The sequence below is a fragment of the Neoarius graeffei genome, chromosome 15, assembly GCF_027579695.1.
Source record: "Neoarius graeffei isolate fNeoGra1 chromosome 15, fNeoGra1.pri, whole genome shotgun sequence".
Lineage (NCBI taxonomy): Eukaryota > Metazoa > Chordata > Actinopteri > Siluriformes > Ariidae > Neoarius > Neoarius graeffei.
The window spans coordinates 18,123,223-18,142,269 of record NC_083583.1 but is presented as its reverse complement, the minus strand read 5'-3'; the positions used below and the strand labels follow the sequence as shown (position 1 = coordinate 18,142,269).

The following is a 19,047-nucleotide window of genomic DNA, read 5'->3' as shown; positions in this document are numbered from 1 at the left end:
AGAGGTACTGTATGGCAGACAAGCTCCATTGTCTAAGCCTATTATTAAACAAATCCCCAAGACCAACATATAATCATTGATATGGTGAAGCTTTCTGAAAGGAGACATTTAAAGAACATTTAAATAACATGTATAGATGGAGTCTCCAGTTTTCCAAGTCTTCAGGTCAGAGGAGTTTACTCTTTCAGGTTTTTCAATAACATGACAGACTGTCCAGTCAGCCGATGCTCAGAACTCCAACTACCAGAATGCAGAATGCAGAGCAATTTTGCAACATGGCTGCTGCGCACTGATCCAAATCTCCAAAATACTAAACACCAGTTTCTCAATCCACCCTCATTACCACACAGCATACTAGGACTCACTTCACGTTCACTCAGTGCGAAGTATCGCTCAGTTCCATTGCGTCTGTGTGTATGAAGCCTTTTGATCGTGTTGCTACTCTGGATTTTGACTACTGTTTGTATTTTGAATTATTCCTTTTTTTCCCCTCTACTGTCCTGTTTGCTGATCACATGACCACTGCTTGTCCACTAATTCTGCTTCTGCTTCTCGATTTGCATTTGTTCACCAGTCTGTCTTCAATAAAGCTCTCTCTGCAATTTCATCTGACTGTTGCCTGTGTTTCTGACAGTATACTTTGTATACAGTATGCAGTATCCACAACATGGATGCAGCAAAGGAGTGAGGACAGGCTGCATTAGCCATACAGGGATGCTTTCTCGGAGAGCAGCAGCTGTGGCTCGCAAAGATGGATGCCCGCATCTCCCAACTCATCACAGCTGTGTCCAAAAGGCTCCTAGTGCAACCTGCGTTAGTGGTGAATGCTCATTCCCTCGTCCCTCGACCGAGTGACTTATTGGGGAATGTAGCTAACTGTAATGCTCTCTCTACACTGCAGCCCAAACTGCGACCACTGATCAGCAACATGTCACCCAGTTTATCAACATGCTCACGGGAAACACACTTAAGTGGGCAGCTGCTGTATGGGAGAAGGGCGGCAGACCTACGGCCTCATATGAATGTTTTATGGAACTATTTCACTGGGTCTTCAAACACCACCCAGAGGGTGTGGAGGCAGGTGATTAGTTGCTCACCATCAAACAGGGGAATAGGCGAGTGGCTGAATATGCTCTGGAGTTCTGCACCATTGCCATGGGTCGAGTGGCCACACGCACTCACGGAGTGTGTTATGCACACGCTTGGGACCCAGTCGTTATGGGAAACACCTGAGTGCAATCAGCACATGCAGAGATGGAAGCTGTTTTCACAGAGCCTTTGCGAAGCATTATCACTGTCACATTTGTTTTTCGCCATGTTTATAATGCTGTTTAAATACTCTGATTTCTGTTTTGCTTTTGTAACTATCATGCCTGCTAATAAATACTCTTCCTACACTTAGATCCGTCTACCACCATCTATCTTGCAGTGTTCTGATCCCCAGAGCTTTAATCCAGCCACATATAAAAAGTTGTACGCCTCAATGCTCTTCCAGTTTTTCATCTGTTTGTCCATGTAAAATGATGTCTGCAGCACCAAGTAGTTTGAGATGTCAGGGAACTCAACGGATAGATAATTTTCCAACTCATAGGAGAAATCCTTCTTTGTTAGCATGTAAGGATCTATCCCATTGAGTGGATTCTATATCTACTTCTTTTGAGTGTACTTCTTGATTTTAATAACTTGCTTGTTTGCTGTACACAAACATGGCAACCAGTTCTTGTGTTAATCAACTGACTCCACTTTTGGATCATTAATCCCTTTTGACTGAGAATGCCTTGCATGCATGGTTTTATGTTGGCTTCTGTCACATCCATGCAGTTTTAAATACAATACCTACAATTAAAAACAGTTTGTTTTTATTGCATTTATTTAATTCCTGGGCTCCCATCTGTAACAGGGAGTGATGTTGCATTACATTAATGCACTTTACAATAGATTATTAGATTCTAATAGAACAGATGAGCCAAAAATAATTAGGGATCTTTTTTAATGGGCCCTGACTCCTTGCAAGTATGAATAGGTGGGTCTCAAAGCAGAAAAGGTTGAGAACCCCTGTTCTAAGGGAGATGCTCGGGAGGTTTGTCATAGCCTACATTGATGACATTCTCATCTACATCCTCGACATCAAAAGCCATGAAACCCACGTCAAAGCAGTTTTGTCCAAACTACGAAGCAACCACTAGTTTGTCAAAGCTGACAAGTGTGAATTTCATGTGACACAAGTCTTCTTCCTGAGCTATGTGATCAGAGCCCAGGGAATCACCATGGACCAAGACAAGATCTCAGCATGCCTACTACCATCAAGGAGCACCAACGTTTCCTGGGCTTTGCCGATTTTTATAGAAGAGTCACAAGGGGGTTCAACTCGATTGTGACCTTCCCCCCCCCCCCAGCCCTGCTTAAAAAGGGGCCCAAGCACCTCAAGTGGAACTCAGAGGCTGAAGAAAGCTTTTGATAAGCTGAAAGCAGCCTTCCCCACAGCACCATCCTCAAACACCCAGACCCCACCAAACCCTTCATTGTCGAGGTGGATGCCTCTAAAATGGACATAGGATGAGTCTTATCCCAATGCTCCAGTGAATGGCCCAAACTTCACCCAGTGGCTTCCTTCTCAAGGAAACTCACACCCACTGAACAAAATTACAACACTGGGAACCAAGAACTGTTAGCCATCAAGTTGGCACTAGAGGAGTGGAGGCACTGGCTGGAGGGGGTGACTCACCCATTTACCATCTTTACTGACCATAAATACCTGGAATACCTCAAGACAGCTAAAAGACTGAACCTTTGAGAAGCTCGCTGGCCTCTGGTTTGTTTTTACATGCTTTCACTTCACCATTGCTTTCCAATCTGGCTCTTAAGATATCAAAGCAGATGCATTTCCCCAATTTTTCCTCCTCCAGTTCCAAATAAGGAATCTGAACCCATAATACCCACCGCCTGTTTCATAAACTCCCTTACCTGGAACTTAGACCATGAGCTCACCCAAACCACACGTCACCCACTTCCAGAAAGCTGCCCTTTTAATCATAAGTATGTGCCCCTACAGCTGCATGGATGGCTGATCACCTGGGCACACTCCTCTCCTGCCACTGGCCACCTGGGCAGCCAACACACTTATCACACTTATCAAAGTGAAGTATTGCTGTCCCAACATGCTCACAAACATAAATTAGTTCATTTCATCTTGATCTGTGTGTGCACAAGCTAAGGTAACCCAGCCACCACCTGTGGGCAAAATCATGCTGCTACACACACCCCAACATCCATGGTCCCACCTCGTCATTGACTTCATCATGTACCTCCCTAAATCTCAAAACAACACTGTCATTCTGGTCATTATTGATCAATTGTCGAAATTCCTATGACTCATTCCATTACCTGGTCTCCCCACAGCCCAATGAAACAGCTGAACTCCTCTTCAGCCATGTATTCCAGGACTTTGGTATCCTGGAGGATATCATCAGTGATCAAGGGTTGCAATTCTCATCACGTCTCTAGGCAAAGTTCATGGACAAACTGGGAGTATCCATGAGTCTAATGTCATGCTACCACTCTCAGTCCAATGGCCAAGTGAAGAGGGTGAATCAATAAATTGTGTTTCCTCTGGATGTTTTGCACCACGAACCTACAAGATTGGGTCCAATTCCTATCATGGGCTGAGTATGCTCAGAGGTCTGTCTGACATGCAGCCACACAACTCACCACCTTCCAGTGCATGCTGGGGTATCAACCTCCACTGTTCCCCTGGGATGACTCCACTACTAACGTGCCTGCAGTTGCTGAATGGTACAAATGCAGCTAATGTTCAGAACTCCAATTGTAAGAATGCACAGCAATCTTTCAACATGGCCGCCACACACCGAGCCAAATCTCCAAATGTGAAACATCTGTTTCTCGTTACAGCCTCATTACCACACAGCATATAAGGGACACACTTCACATTCAATCAATATGAAGTATGGCTCAGTTCCATTGCATCTGTGTCTATGAAGCCATTAATTGTGTTGCTACTTTGGATTTTAACTACTGATTTTATTTTAGATTATGCCTTGTGTTTTTGCCTCTACTGTCCTGTTTGCTGATCGCATGACCAGTGCTCGCTCACTCATTCTGATTCTGCCTCTTAATTTGGATTTGTTCACCAGCCTGTCTGCAATTTCATCCTACTGTCGCCTGTGTTTCTGACACAGACTGCATAATTTTCATCTTATTAACCTCAGGAGAAAGAAAAAACAGAGCCTGGTGAGGGAATGAGTGTTTTTGTAGCTGGTATATAAACTTGGTAATTGGAAATTTGACATCCATAAATATAACTCTGAATAGCTAAAACATATATCTTGGTAATCTTTAATATATTAAAAATAGTACTGTTTGCAATAGTTACCACTTGTCATGTTATAAGAGGAATAAAACAATTTCCTATAACGTCACACTCCTAAATGTTTTATTCCTGTGGTATTAATACATTTGAGGTGAGTTTTACCTTTGGAGCAGAGATTTCTACAAGCCTAGGAACTGTGGTGGTCATCCTACACATATTAACTACAGTCATGTTAAATTCCTCTAGGTCATAGTTCTTGGTTGTTTCATTAAACGGTAAGGTGATGAGGGAGTGGATGTACTTCTTCTCAGCCCTGTGTTGCACAGACATTGACATATCTTTCAGTCTAACTTTATGGACTCTTTCTGATCTGAACAGTGTATTCAAATGTTAGTTTGCTTACCTGATGTACATTCTTTTAAAGTTACTGTCAGTAGCAAACAATTTATTGCACATTTTTTTAATTTGTCTTAATCTTTTTAAGTCTTTCAGGTCACTAGATTTGGATGAATTACTTATCAATCCACTCATTTCCTCCAAATCACACTTTGTTACATTACATTTGATCTCTTGCTCACCTAAAGATTAATGATCAAAAAGAAGACAGAAAACAGAAAAATCTATATTAATAATTTATCAAAACGAAGAAATTGCTTTCAAATCATTCAGGAAAATTCAAATTGTGGCTTACTTATATTGAAGACAAAAATTTTGTTTTGAGTTGGGATTGAATGATTTTCTACCACACTGATGTTGTTTACACCCGTTATATTTGTGGTGAGATTGACAGAGGTGCACTCTGCATAACACTGGGATGCCCCCCAGTTGCAGTGTAATGTAGTAAGGTTTTCTGCAATTTCCAATTCGGTGCTGTTGTAGAAGAAAAAGTTCTCAGTCCTTTTAGCTGCATAGAAAGAAGAAACAAAGAAACCAGTAAGCTATTTTCCACTGGTTAACACTGTAGAACAAACAAACAAACAAACAAACAAACAAACATCGATGAGTGTGTGGTGAGTGCTGAGAAAAAGGAAAAAAGTCTTCAACCTGAGTCATTAATACAGGACAGGTTTTTTGGCTGCTGATTAGGTGGTGGCATGTAAACCTGAGAGAGAGCGAGAGAGAGAGAGAGAAGTCCACAGACAAAAGCAGAAACAAGCAGACAGAGAATACATTTTTTTTTAGCAAAACTACTGCACAAATAGTTTACTCACTTGATTTTTTGATACTAACTCAGTACTTACCAGAAGTACAGCGAAGGGGGTCATATGATCATATGAGCACGTTACAATGTTGCGGCTATTAAAGTTGGTGTAAGACCCTGTGTTTTTCCACTTGTGCTCTAATCAGGACCAAATAAAAATCTATTATTAGTTTAAACCTAAGAGTTGCCAAAGGTCAGACCCTATGTGCACACATGAGAAGATGATGATTGAAATGAATGCTGTAAACTTTTGAAAAGCAGTTTTCAAAAGATGGATATGAGTCGAGTCATTTGGGTTTCTGTGATATTCCTGAGGTGCCATGAGTCACTCTAAGAACCATGTAATATGAATTAATATTGTTTTCTACTTCCCTTGTAAATGTGTCAAGAAAAATGAATGTTCATTACATCCTTTAAAAAAGCCTTTGCTGACATATCTTTTTCATTTAGGATTACTGGATAGTGCAGGCATATAAAGTTTAATTTTATGTTTATTTCATTAAGAAAAATTTCTTGGAATTTATTGTTATTAATTAGCCAATCAATTAACAAAATAAACAAACAAATAAAATAAATTAAATAGTTAGTAAGAAGAATGAAGAAACAAATAACTTTATTTATTAAATGCTGAATAAGTTAATCCTAAAATTCTATGTACTCATTTCCTGACATTATTATTATTCATTTCTCATTATCTCTAGCCGCTTTATCCTTCTACAGGGTCGCAGGCAAGCTGGAGCCTATCCCAGCTGACTACGGGCGAAAGGCCGTGTACACCCTGGACAAGTCGCCAGGTCATCACAGGGCTGACACATAGACACAGACAACCATTCACACTCACATTCACACCTACGGTCAATTTAGAGTCACCAGTTAACCTAACCTGCATGTCTTTGGACTGTGGGGGAAACCGGAGCACCCGGAGGAAACCCACGCGGACACGGGGAGAACATGCAAACTCCGCACAGAAAGGCCCTCGCCGGCCCCGGGGCTCGAACCCAGGACCTTCTTGCTGTGAGGCGACAGCGCTAACCACTACACCACCGTGCCGCCTCATATATATATATATATATATTTTTTTTTTTTTTTTTTAATGTGAAGTATTTCACCCAGTATATGAGGTGATCTTAGTCGTCTTTACTTGTCAGGTGTATTAACTTAATGGATGCACATAAAGCACTCTTTATTTCATTATAATCAACCGATCATCATTATCAACAATTTACACACCTCAGTTTGTGTAAAATGCTAGAATTTAACCTGAAATTTAGAGTTGTGTACCCAATTGTACATGTTCTTCCAACTTTAATCCATCCCTATTTGTACAAGTTTATTATGAAATCAGGTTCTCATCACTGCTGGTTCTCATAAATATTGCACCACCAATCACAACTTTACAAAAACATACATACCATTTTCGTCATAGAACTGACATGACAGGGTTTGGTTTCCCTAGGAGAATAAACAAAATAGCAGAATTAACAAAAATATCAAATAACCCTTTCTGGGTTTTTCCACATGTGATTGTGAATAAAATGTGAAGGTGCATTTCAATCTGTTATGCTCTGAAATTATACATGTGAATTTAAATAAACACCTGTTGCATCATGTGAACAATAAGGATCGTATGTGGCAATAAATTAATCATGTGAAAAAAATTCACATCTGAAAAAAATGAAGCCAAAAAATGAACGATTTGTAAAAAAGTAACATGTGAAAGTAAAGAAATGATGTGAAAAAAATTACATGTGAAAATGTAAACACATGCACAATGTGAAAAAATAACCTGAAAACAATCATGAGTAAAAATCACATGTGAAAGTCAATGAATCTTGTGTAAAGACAAAACTAATAATTTACATATGTGAACAATATAAACAGATGCACGATATGTGAAGAGTCTCAAAACCATGTGTGTCAGTTTAATCTGTGAATTAACTGATTATTCTCAGTGAAGTTCACATGACTTTTCTGGAAGGGAGGAAACTGTCACAAGACTGTACAAGATTGTGAGGATGTCAAAACTATGATCTGAAAAACATATCTCGATGATCACTTACGGGTATCATTTCATTATTGTTCACTGTAAAGTTGATAACAAGTAGACGGGGCAAGTCCTTAAGCTCACGTTCCACAGTTTCAACACGAATGACTTTGGTCTCAAACCCAAGGTATGAATTATTCTGTGACGATATGGAGAAAGGGGATATAGGTTTTATATACACCATAGATACATGCCACTTAAAGATATTATGAAGGTTTACTTCAGTTACCATAAACTGATCGGCAAAGCGATATGTCACTATGCCAACTTTGCACTGATCCGCTGAGACATTTGAAAATGGTTCAGTAGGGACAAAAACATCCAAAGGAAGATCATCATCAGGCACCTACAGTATCAGACAGTAAAGACAGATATTATTTACTTCAGATTCTATTCACATAAACACTTGGTACTGATAGGTCTTCATTATTTTGGTGGTTGTAATCATTAGAGCTTTTCCTTCCTGCTATTCCTACAAACATATTCATCATTATACCACAGCACTGCTGAATTATCTGATGATTGAACAGAAGGTTTAGAGTCATGTTTGATAGTGCTGGCTATATTTCAGATCACAGGTTCATATTTTGAACTATACTTCAAAAAAGAGCTATAAGAATAATTCATAGTGCTGGTTACCGAGATCATACTAATTCACTATTCTTAAATTCAAAATGTTTAAAATTCAGGGATATTATAGAATATAAAACTGCCTTAATAATGTACAAAGTAAGGAATTATAAAGTACCAAGGAATATCCAAACAATGTTCTCAGATAGCGAGGGGGGGCTATAATTTTAGGGGGAAATTGAAATTTAAAATTCGCAGTGCTAGGACAACGTCAAAAATGTTCAGTATTTCTATTTGTGGAGTAAAGCTATGGAACAGTTTGAATGTGGAGCTCATGAAATGTACAACTATAAACCAGTTCAAAAAAAGGTATAAGGAACAGATCTTTATGAGGTATCGGGAGGAGGAATTCCAGTAACATGCTATTGATAATATAAGTGTATATATGTGGGTATGGGTACATACGTATATATATATATATATATATATATATATATATATATATATATATATAATAAAATGTGAGGTTTTTTTGTGCATATATATATATATATATATATATATGTGTGTGTGTGTGTGTGTTAATATATAAGCATAACATGGATAATTATGAGATGGGTGTTTGTGTACGTATGGATATTTATAGTTACAGGTATGTGTATATGTGTGTATGTATGTACTGTATATATGTATTGTATGTGTGCATAACATAAGTATCTGTATATATGATTTGATTTGGTCGATATTATACCATGTTGGTATGTCTTGGTATGTTGGTATGTTTTCTTTTTTTTGTTGATTTTGTTTTCTTTTGTATATATAGTTTATTATGGTGGAAAGTGACGTTTGATTAACGGTGGTATAGAGGGTTAGGATTTGATAAGTTATTTACTTCTTCCTAATCCTTTCCGAACATTATTACAACCCCGATTCCAAAAAAGTTGGGACAAAGTACAAATTGTAAATAAAAACGGAATGCAATGATGTGGAAGTTTCAAAATTCCATATTTTATTCAGAATAGAACATAGATGACATATCAAATGTTTAAACTGAGAAAATGTATCATTTAAAGAGAAAAATTAGGTGATTTTAAATTTCATGACAACAACATATCTCAAAAAAGTTGGGACAAGGCCATGTTTACCACTGTGAGACATCCCCTTTTCTCTTTACAACAGTCTGTAAACGTCTGGGGACTGAGGAGACAAGTTGCTCAAGTTTAGGGATAGGAATGTTAACCCATTCTTGTCTAATGTAGGATTCTAGTTGCTCAACTGTCTTAGGTCTTTTTTGTCGTATCTTCCATTTTATGATGTGCCAAATGTTTTCTATGGGTGAAAGATCTGGACTGCAGGCTGGCCAGTTCAGTACCCGGACCCTTCTTCTACGCAGCCATGATGCTGTAATTGATGCAGTATGTGGTTTGGCATTGTCATGTTGGAAAATGCAAGGTCTTTCCTGAAAGAGACGTCATCTGGATGGGAGCATATGTTGCTCTAGAACCTGGATATACCTTTCAGCATTGACGGTGTCTTTCCAGATGTGTAAGCTGCCCATGCCACACGCACTAATGCAACCCCATACCATCAGAGATGCAGGCTTCTGAACTGAGCACTGATAACAACTTGGGTCGTCCTTCTCCTCTTTAGTCCGAATGACACAGCGTCCCTGATTTCTATAAAGAACTTCAAATTTTGATTCGTCTGACCACAGAACAGTTTTCCACTTTGCCACAGTCCATTTTAAATGAGCCTTGGCCCAGAGAAGATGTCTGCGCTTCTGGATCATGCTTAGATACGGCTTCTTCTTTGAACTATAGAGTTTTAGCTGGCAACAGCGGATGGCACGGTGAATTGTGTTCACAGATAATGTTCTCTGGAAATATTCCTGAGCCCATTTTGTGATTTCCAATACAGAAGCATGCCTGTATGTGATGCAGTGCCGTCTAAGGGCCCGAAGATCACGGGCACCCAGTATGGTTTTCCGGCCTTGACCCTTACGCACAGAGATTCTTCCAGATTCTCTGAATCTTTTGATGATATTATGCACTGTAGATGATGATATGTTCAAACTCTTTGCAATTTTACACTGTTGAACTCCTTTCTGATATTGCTCCACTATTTGTCAGCGCAGAATTAGGGGGATTGGTGATCATCTTCCCATCTTTACTTCTGAGAGCCGCTGCCACTCCAAGATGCTCTTTTTATACCCAGTCATGTTAATGACCTATTGCCAATTGACCTAATGAGTTGCAATTTGGTCCTCCAGCTGTTCCTTTTTTGTACCTTTAACTTTTCCAGCCTCTTATTGCCCCTGTCCCAACTTTTTTGAGATGTGTTGCTGTCATGAAATTTCAAATGAGCCAATATTTGGCATGTAATTTCAAAATGTCTCACTTTCGACATTTGATATGTTGTCTATGTTCTATTGTGAATACAATATCAGTTTTTGAGATTTGTAAATTATTGCATTCTGTTTTTATTTACAATTTGTACTTTGTCCCAACTTTTTTGGAATTGGGGTTGTATGTTATTGCCTTGTGGCTACGCTATTCTGTTTGTTTATGAAGATGTTTTGATGATTGCATTTTTTACTTTTATTTTTTGTTGTTTTTTTTATATCTTCTTTACTGTTTGGAATAAATCTCTAAATACAATACAATAAATGCAAAAAAAAAAAATACAATATTAATCCACACATTCTAAAGTTATTTTTTCAGAGGTACTGTATGGCCAACAATCTCCATTGTCTAAGCCTATAATTAAACAAATCCCCAAGACCAACATATAATCACTGATATGGAGAAGCTTTTTGTAAGGAGACATTTAAAGAACATTTAAGAACATTTATAGATGGAGTCTCCAGTTTTCCAAGTCTTCAGGTCAGACAAGTTTACTCTTTTAGGTTTCTCAGTAACATGACAGACTGTTCAGTCAGCCAATGCTCAGAACTCCAACTACCAGAATACAGATCAATTTTCCAACATGGCCACTGCGCACCGATCCAAATCTCCAAAATACTAAACACCTGTTTATCATTACATCCTCATTACCACACAGCATACTAGGACTCACTTCACATTCACTCGGTGCGAAGTATTGCTCAGTTCCATTGCGTTTGTGTGTATGAAGCCTTTTGATCATGTTGCTACTCTGGATTTTGACTATTGTTTGCATTTTTGATTATTCCTTTTTTCTTTCCCTCTACTGTCCTGTTTGCTGATCACATGACCACTGCTTGCCCACTGACTCTGATTCTGCTTCTCGATTTGCATTTGTTCACCAGTCTGTCTTCAATAAAGCGCTCTCTGCAATTTCATCCTACTTTTGCCTGTGTTTCTGACAGTATACTTTGCCACAACATGGATGCAGCAAAGGAGTGAGGACAGGCTGCATTAGCCATGCAGAGATGTTTTCTCAGAGAGCAGCAGCAGTGGCTCGCAAAGTTGGATGCCCGCATCTCCCAACTCATCACAGCTGTGTCCAAAAGGCTCCTAGCAGAGTGATTCTCAGCCACTGTGCCGTGGCACATTAGTGTGCTGTGAGAGATGATCAGATGTACTGTGGGAAATTATCCAATTTCGCTTAATTGGTTCAAAAATTATTCTTTATTTTTTGCAAATAATTTGTCTTGTCTCTGCCAGCAACGTATAGTGACAGGCAGAACAATTAAATACTCTTCCACTAGATGGCTGCAGGTAGCTAATTAACCTGTGAATCTACCTGTTGCCATTCAAAACATAGAATTAGTAATGCTTTGGATGGGACAGCATGGTAGTGTAATGGTTAGCACTGTCGCCTCACAGCAAGAAGGTTCTGGGTTCAAGCCCAGCGGCCAGTGAGGGCCTTTCTGTGTGGAGTTTGCATGTTCTCCCTGTGTCTACGTGGGTTTCCTCCAGGTGCTCCGATTTCCTCCACAGTCCAAACACATGCAGGTTAGGCTAATTGGTGGCTCTAAATTGACCACGAGTGTGAATGGTTGTTTGTCTCTCTGTCAGCCCTGCGACTTGTCCAGGGTGTACCCTGCCTCTCACCCATCGTCAGCTGGAATAGGCTCCTGTGACCCTGTAGAACAGGATAAGCGGCTACAGATAATGGATGGATGGATAGATAGATGCATGCTTTGGAGGTGATAGCGATGGATAAATATTTGAAACGAAAAACTACACAATCTGAACTGGGTCCTGGAGAAAATTCTGACCCAGAAGAAGGTCCTAGTATGAGTAGTGGTCAGAAGAAAGCAAAAGAGGTGATTTTCCACAACCTATCTATGCGAGTTGGGCTTTTTAAATATGACTGCTATAAAAACTGAAAAAAAGAGAGTGACTCAGAGCTGTTGAGGAAGATCTTCATGTGTGTCTTTCTTCAATTCCTGCGAGTATATCAGCTTTGTGTTCAACTAAACATCCCAGGTTTCACACTGAGTAAGTAAATTGTGAGTAAATTGAGACTAGATGATCATTATATTTCATTATATATACTTTTTGTGACATTTTTGTTTGGTGGTGTGCCGTGGGATTTTTCGAATATAAAATATGTGCCATGGCTCAAGAAAGTTTGAGAAACACTGTCCTAGCACAACCTGCGTTAGTGGTGAATGCTCATTCCCTTGTCCCTCGACCTAGTGGCTAATTGGAGAAAGTAGCTGACTGCAGGGACTTCCTACTGAAATGCTCTCTCTACACTGCAGCCTAAACTGTGACCACTGATCAGCAACATGTCACCCAGTTTATCAACATGCTCACGGGAAACACACTTAAGTGGACAGCTGCTGTATGGGAGAAGGGCGGTGGACCTACAGCCTCATATGAACGTTTTATGCAACTGTTTCACTGGGTCTTCAAACACCACCCAGAGAGTGTGGAGGCAGGTGATTAGCTGCTCACCATCAAACAGGGGAATAGGCAAGTGGCTGAATACGCTCTGGAGTTCTGCACCATTGCCACGGGAAGTGGTTGGAATACTATGAATACTGCATCATGCCATATGTACTATCTTGCACACAAAGCATATTCCAATATTTGATAAATGGTGCTCTAAGGCAGTGTTTCTCAACCACTGGGTCGTGGCCCATTGTTTGAGAAAAAATTTGAAACATTTTTTCAAGGTGAAGTTAATTTTTTACTCGTAGTAGGGTACAATTGCTGGGTTGCATCTGATGTCACATCTGCTTCATTAAGCTATGGTCACATGCCAGCTCGTGATGCTTTGCAATGGGTTATCAATGAAAACGAAGGCATTTTGGTGACAATTATACATGTGAGCTAAAAGATGTGGTTGCACAGCAGGCAAGCACTTGACTGTCATGGCTTTGCATGCTTGAGCCTGGCACAGCTCGAGCGGCCATTTGCACTCATGGAGCATGTTATGCACATGCTTGGGACCCAGTCGTTATGGGAAACACCTGAGCGCAGTCAGCATGTGCAGGTACGGAAGCTGTTTTAACAGAGACTTTGCAAAGCATTATCACTGTCACATTTGTTTTTTTGCCATGTTTATAATGCTGGTTCAATACTCTGCCTTCTGTGTTGCTTTTGTAAATATCACACCTGCTAATAAATACTCTTCCTGCACTTAGAGCCATCTACCACCATCTATCTTGCAGTGTTCTGATCCCCAGAGCTTTAACCCAGCCACATATAAAACGTTGTATGCCTCCATGCGCTTCCAGTTTTTCATCTGTTTGTCCATGTAAAACGATGTCTGCAGCACCAGGTAGTTTGAGATGTCAGGGAACTCAACGGATAGATAATTTTCCAACTCATGGGAAAAATCCTTCTTTGTTAGCATGAAAGGATCTATCCCATTGAGTGGTTTCTATATCCACTTCTTTTTAATGTATTTCTTGATTTTAATAACTTCCTTGTTTGCTGTACACAAACATGGAAATCACTTCTTGTGTTAATCAACCAGACTCCACTTTTGAATCATTAATCCCTTTTGACTGAGAATGCCTTGCATGCGTGGTTTTATGTTGGCTTCTGGCACATCCATACAGTTTTTAATACAATACCTACAATTAAAACAGTTTGCTTTTATTGCATTTATTTAATTCCTGGGCTCCCATCTGTAACAGGAAGTGATGTTGCATTGCATTAATACACTTTACAATAGATTATTAGATTCTAATAGAACAGATGAGCCAAAATAATTAGGGATCTTTTTTAAATGGACCCTGACTCCTTACAAGTATGACTAGGTGGGCCTCAAAGCAGAAAAGGTTGAGAATCCCTGTTCTAAGGGACATGCTCAGGAGGTTTGTCATAGCTTACATTGATGACATTCTCATCTACTTCCTAGACATCAAAAGCCATGAAATCCATGTCAAAGCAGTTTTGTCCAAACTAGGAAGCAACCACTTGTTTGTCAAAGCTGATAAGTGCAAATTTCATGTGACACAAGTCTTCTTCCTGAGTTACGTGATCAGAGCCCAGGAAATAACCATGGACCAAGACAAGATCTCAGCATGCCTACTACCATCAAGGAGCTCCAACATTTCCTGGGCTTTGCCAATTTTTATAGAAGATTCACAAGGGAGTTCAACTCCATTTTGACCCCCTTCACAGCCCTGCTTAAAAAGGGGCCCAAGCACCTCAAGTGGAACTCAGAGGCTAAAGATGCTTTTGATAAGCTGAAAGCAGCCTTCACCACAGCACGATCCTCAAAAACCCAGTCCCCACCAAACCCTTCATTGTCGAGGTGGATGCCTCAAAAACGGGCGTAGGATCGGTCTTATCCCAATGCTTCAGTGAATGGCCCAAACTTCACCCAGTGCCTTTCTTCTCAAGGAAACTCACACCCACTGAACAAAATTATAACATTGGCAACCGAGAACTGTTAGCCATCAAGTTGGCACTAGAGGAGTGGAGGCACTGGCTGGAGGGGGTGACTCACCCATTTACCATCTTTACTGACCATAAATACCTGGAATACCTCAAGACAGCTAAAAGACTGAATCTCTGACAAGCTTGCTGGGCCCTGGATTTTTACATGCTTTCACTTCACCTCTGGCTCTAAAAATATCAAAACAGATGCATTTCACCCAAATTTCACCAAACCGGGGTAGTGAGGGGTATGATTAACACTGGTCACCCCACCCTTGGCCGAGTGGTCGACTTCTGGACCCAATCTGTTATGAGTCTTTTGATGCTTTCAGATCAGGTCATGTATAGCATACACCCCCACCACACTGCTCAAGTGTGTCCGGAATGTAGGGGCTAGCAACCCCTGTAACCTCCAACCAATTGCTACAAAGTACAAAGAAACCCCCCCACAGGACAGATCACGAAGGAAACGACCTATGACCATCTACCGACTACGAGATAAAGAACTGTGAATAATCGAGGTTAATATCCGTGGACTAAGATCAAACATCGGCAAACTGGCTAACCTGTGCAAGGCCAAAGAACTTACCATCATTATTGTGGTAGAGACATTCCTGGATGAGACTGTACAGGACGGAGCTGAGTGCATTGCAATTCCAGGATAACACCATGTGCTGTCGGAGAGATAGAAATTCTTCAGGGGGCGGAATTGCAGTGTTTTGCATGCATGGAATTGCCATCCACCATGATGCACAAAAAGACCCAAAAGGCTTTGAACTGTGGTTTACAGTCACTCTATGCTCTCAGAAGCTCCTTATAGGAGCTGTTTACAGACCACCAAGTGCCAACATCAACATCTTCAATTACCTCGATGCTGAAACCTTGCCCACAATGGCTGAATTTGGTGCCCACTCTGTCATGCTGGTTGGAGATTTTAATGTCCATTATGAAGATTGGCTAGGAAGTTGAACAACTGATGTAGCTGGCTGTGGGGCCCTGGAGCTTGCGAGCTGTCTAGGCCTAGAACAAGTCGTGACAACTCCAGCCAGAGGTGACCAGATTCTAGACCTCATCATGACTGACCTTCCAGCTGTATCCACAACACTGGCCAATGTGGGAACATCGGACCACAACCCTGTCCTAGTAAGGCTTGACCTGCCAACATACAGAGATAAGCCATACAAAAGGAAGGTGTGGCAGTATGAGAAAGCCAATTACTGGGGAATGCGAGGCTTCATTTCAGGCACCGACTGGCGGAAGGTATTCTCTGTGGAAGATCCTGAGAGCATTTGTGCCCAGATCACAGAAATCATCCAGACCGCCATGGAACAGTTCATCCCCAACAAAACTGTCACCAAAAAAACAGGAGACAAACCATGGTTCGACGAGAACTGCCGAAGAGCTGCGAGAAAGAAGCAGCGTCTCTTTCGAGAGCTTAAAAGCAACAACTCCCCCACCAATAAGCAGCAGTTTGCAGATGCCAGACACATATTCAATCAGGCAGAGAAGCAAGCTAAGCGGAACTCCAACGCCAAACTCACCAAAGAACTCACTGGCAAGAGATGGTGGAGGCTTGTTAACTCTCTCTCTGGGATAGCTGCTACCTCTGACATCCCTGTCATTATCCACAACAACACAGCCCACATTACTGCCCATGAAAAGGCAGAAGTGTTCTGCAAGGCATTCGCACAAAAATGCCATCTCCAAGATGCAACTGCCCCGGCACCTCAAATCCAGCAATCCACTTCCTGCACTATCGATACCATCACATTCAAACCTAAGGACATCAAGAGGCTCTTGAAAGGACTCAAGCTGGACAAAGCTTCTGGGCCAGATGAAATCCCCACCAGAGTCCTTAGGGAATGTGGTGCAGAGCTCGCAAGCCCCCTGTGTCACCTCTTTAACCACTGCTTTTCAAGTGGACTCTTCCCAAGTCAGTGGAAGGTGGCCTCTGTTACTCCAGTGCACAAGAAAGACTTGAAAGCGGACTCATCCAAGTACTGCCCCATATCCCTGCTTTCAGTCATCAGCAAGGTTATGGAATCAGCAGTGAACCAACAGCTACAGATACGTTCTCAAAAACAATTTCATCTCCCACAGACAGTTTGGATTCAGACCAGAACACAGCACAGCTGACCTTCTAAACATCCTGTGCCAGAGGTGGAACAACTCCCTAGACTCAGGCGAGGAAGTCTGCATCGTAGCCTTAGACATCCAGGGGGCATTTGACAAAGTGTGGCATCACAGTCTGATGGCCAAACTCTATTCAAGAGGAGTGTCTGGAAAGCTGCTCCAATGGCTCCAAAGCTACCTCTCGAACAGATCCATCAGAGTGGTCCTGTCAGGCCAGGCCTCAGAACCCTACTCCATCAATGCCTCAGTACCTCAAGGATCGATCCTCAGCCCTCTCCTCTTCTCCATCTTCATCGACTACCTGGTTGATGTATGTGAGAATGAGATGTACATGTATGCTGATGACTTAACCCTGTATGCATGCATTAGATCTCCAGCAGACATGATTAAAGTGGAGGTGAGCCTGAACCAGGATCTCCAACAAATTGCCATCTGGGGAGACCAGTGGAAGACCACTTTCGAGCCATTAAAGTGTAAGTTTGTTACACTCTCAAGAAAGAGGACTCCATCTGCACTGGACCTGCACTTCAATGGTCACCAGTTGACCACGGCCAATGAGTTGGACATCCTGGGGGTCACAATAGACAAGAAGCTGTCCTGGTCGAAAGATCTGACCAAAATATCTGTACGGGCAGGTCAGAAACTGGCAGCGCTGAGGAGAGTGGCCAATAAACTCACCACGGAGAGCCAAGCAACTGCCTACAAGCTACAGGTATGCAGCGTCATGGAATACGCCTCACTCAGATGGATGAGTGCCTAACCAACACATCTTGGCCTACTCGACAACATCCAGAAGAAGGCCCTAAAGATTATAGGAGTGGACCAGGACACTGCCAGCACAAAACTTTCCATCCCCAGCCTTGGCCACAGAAGACAGGTTGCTGCTGCTACAGTCCTGTTCAAAATGCACATCCACCACTGCCCTAGAGATCTCTGGGATATGCTCCCCCTGCCATACCCTAGACGGTGAACCACCCACCTATGCACAGCTATGCCAGATCATGCCCTGGACTAGAGCCCTGCACTCCCGCGGGAGTCCCGCGGGACTCGCGGGACCCGCCGCAAAGCAGTGCGGCACGGGACGAATTTTGAAAGCTCATTGCGGGCGCGGGCGGGACCGGAAGTGCACATATGCGTGCGCGGGCGGGAGCGGGAGTGCACATATGCGGCGCGGGCGGGAGCGGTGATAAGCTGCAGTCCCGCTAACTAAAAATGTGTTTGAAATAAAATGTATAAATTATTAATTTATGTCTATCATATATAATTTGTGCTGGATATTTTATTTGGCATTAATAAAAACATTTTAAGATACCTAAATTTGTAGAGAGAGTTAGATTGCCAGAAGAACGGCATCTTAAATTTGCCATTGATCACCCTAACGGGAAATCCTTTAATCACTCTAATGACTCGTAGTTCACACCCAGCTAGCAAGAAAACCATGAGTGAAGTGATTTACGGCTTGCGTTAGTCTACAACTTTAGTCAGAGAGACATGTTACACAGTGACGGTAGGCTTGACTCAATGCTATCCCAGAAATCCTTCCTGTAATATGCAAATTTGGCTGTCCAATCAGAGGCGGCCAAATTTGCATATTACAGGAAGGATTTCTGGGATAGCATTGAGTCAAGCTTACCGTCACTGTGTAACATGTCTCTCTGACTAAAGTTGTAGACTAACTCAAGCAGTAAATCAATTCACTTCTCTTACTAGCTCTGCTTTGCAATAAAAAAAAAGCAGCACCCACACACCATTGATATAAAGCAAACCCATTCACTTTTTTATGCTGATCAGAGAATTACAATGGTTTCTCATATGATAAAAATGTGTGATTCGCGATTAAATATTTTAATTGTTTGACAGCACTTATTATTATTATTAGAGACAGTACATGCTGAATTCCGAAACAACATAAATAATAAGAACGTGAGATGTAGATATTTATGCTGAA

The 19,047-nt window shown here is 41.4% G+C and overlaps 1 protein-coding gene across 1 annotated transcript in view; it reads right to left on the bottom strand.

The window, feature by feature from the left end:
• The window catches only part of LOC132898977 (uncharacterized), a 146,264-nt gene that overhangs the window by 91,646 nt on the left and 35,571 nt on the right, over positions 1 to 19,047 (bottom strand). Inside the window, exons 13-20 of the mRNA XM_060940639.1 lie at positions 7,802 to 7,918; positions 7,589 to 7,711; positions 6,941 to 6,980; positions 5,569 to 5,666; positions 5,372 to 5,429; positions 5,019 to 5,231; positions 4,731 to 4,905; positions 4,490 to 4,640 (exon numbers count right to left, since the gene is read on the bottom strand). Of these exons, the coding sequence (XP_060796622.1) occupies positions 4,490 to 4,640; positions 4,731 to 4,905; positions 5,019 to 5,231; positions 5,372 to 5,429; positions 5,569 to 5,666; positions 6,941 to 6,980; positions 7,589 to 7,711; positions 7,802 to 7,918 (975 nt within the window). The remainder of the gene's footprint in view (positions 1 to 4,489; positions 4,641 to 4,730; positions 4,906 to 5,018; positions 5,232 to 5,371; positions 5,430 to 5,568; positions 5,667 to 6,940; positions 6,981 to 7,588; positions 7,712 to 7,801; positions 7,919 to 19,047) is intronic.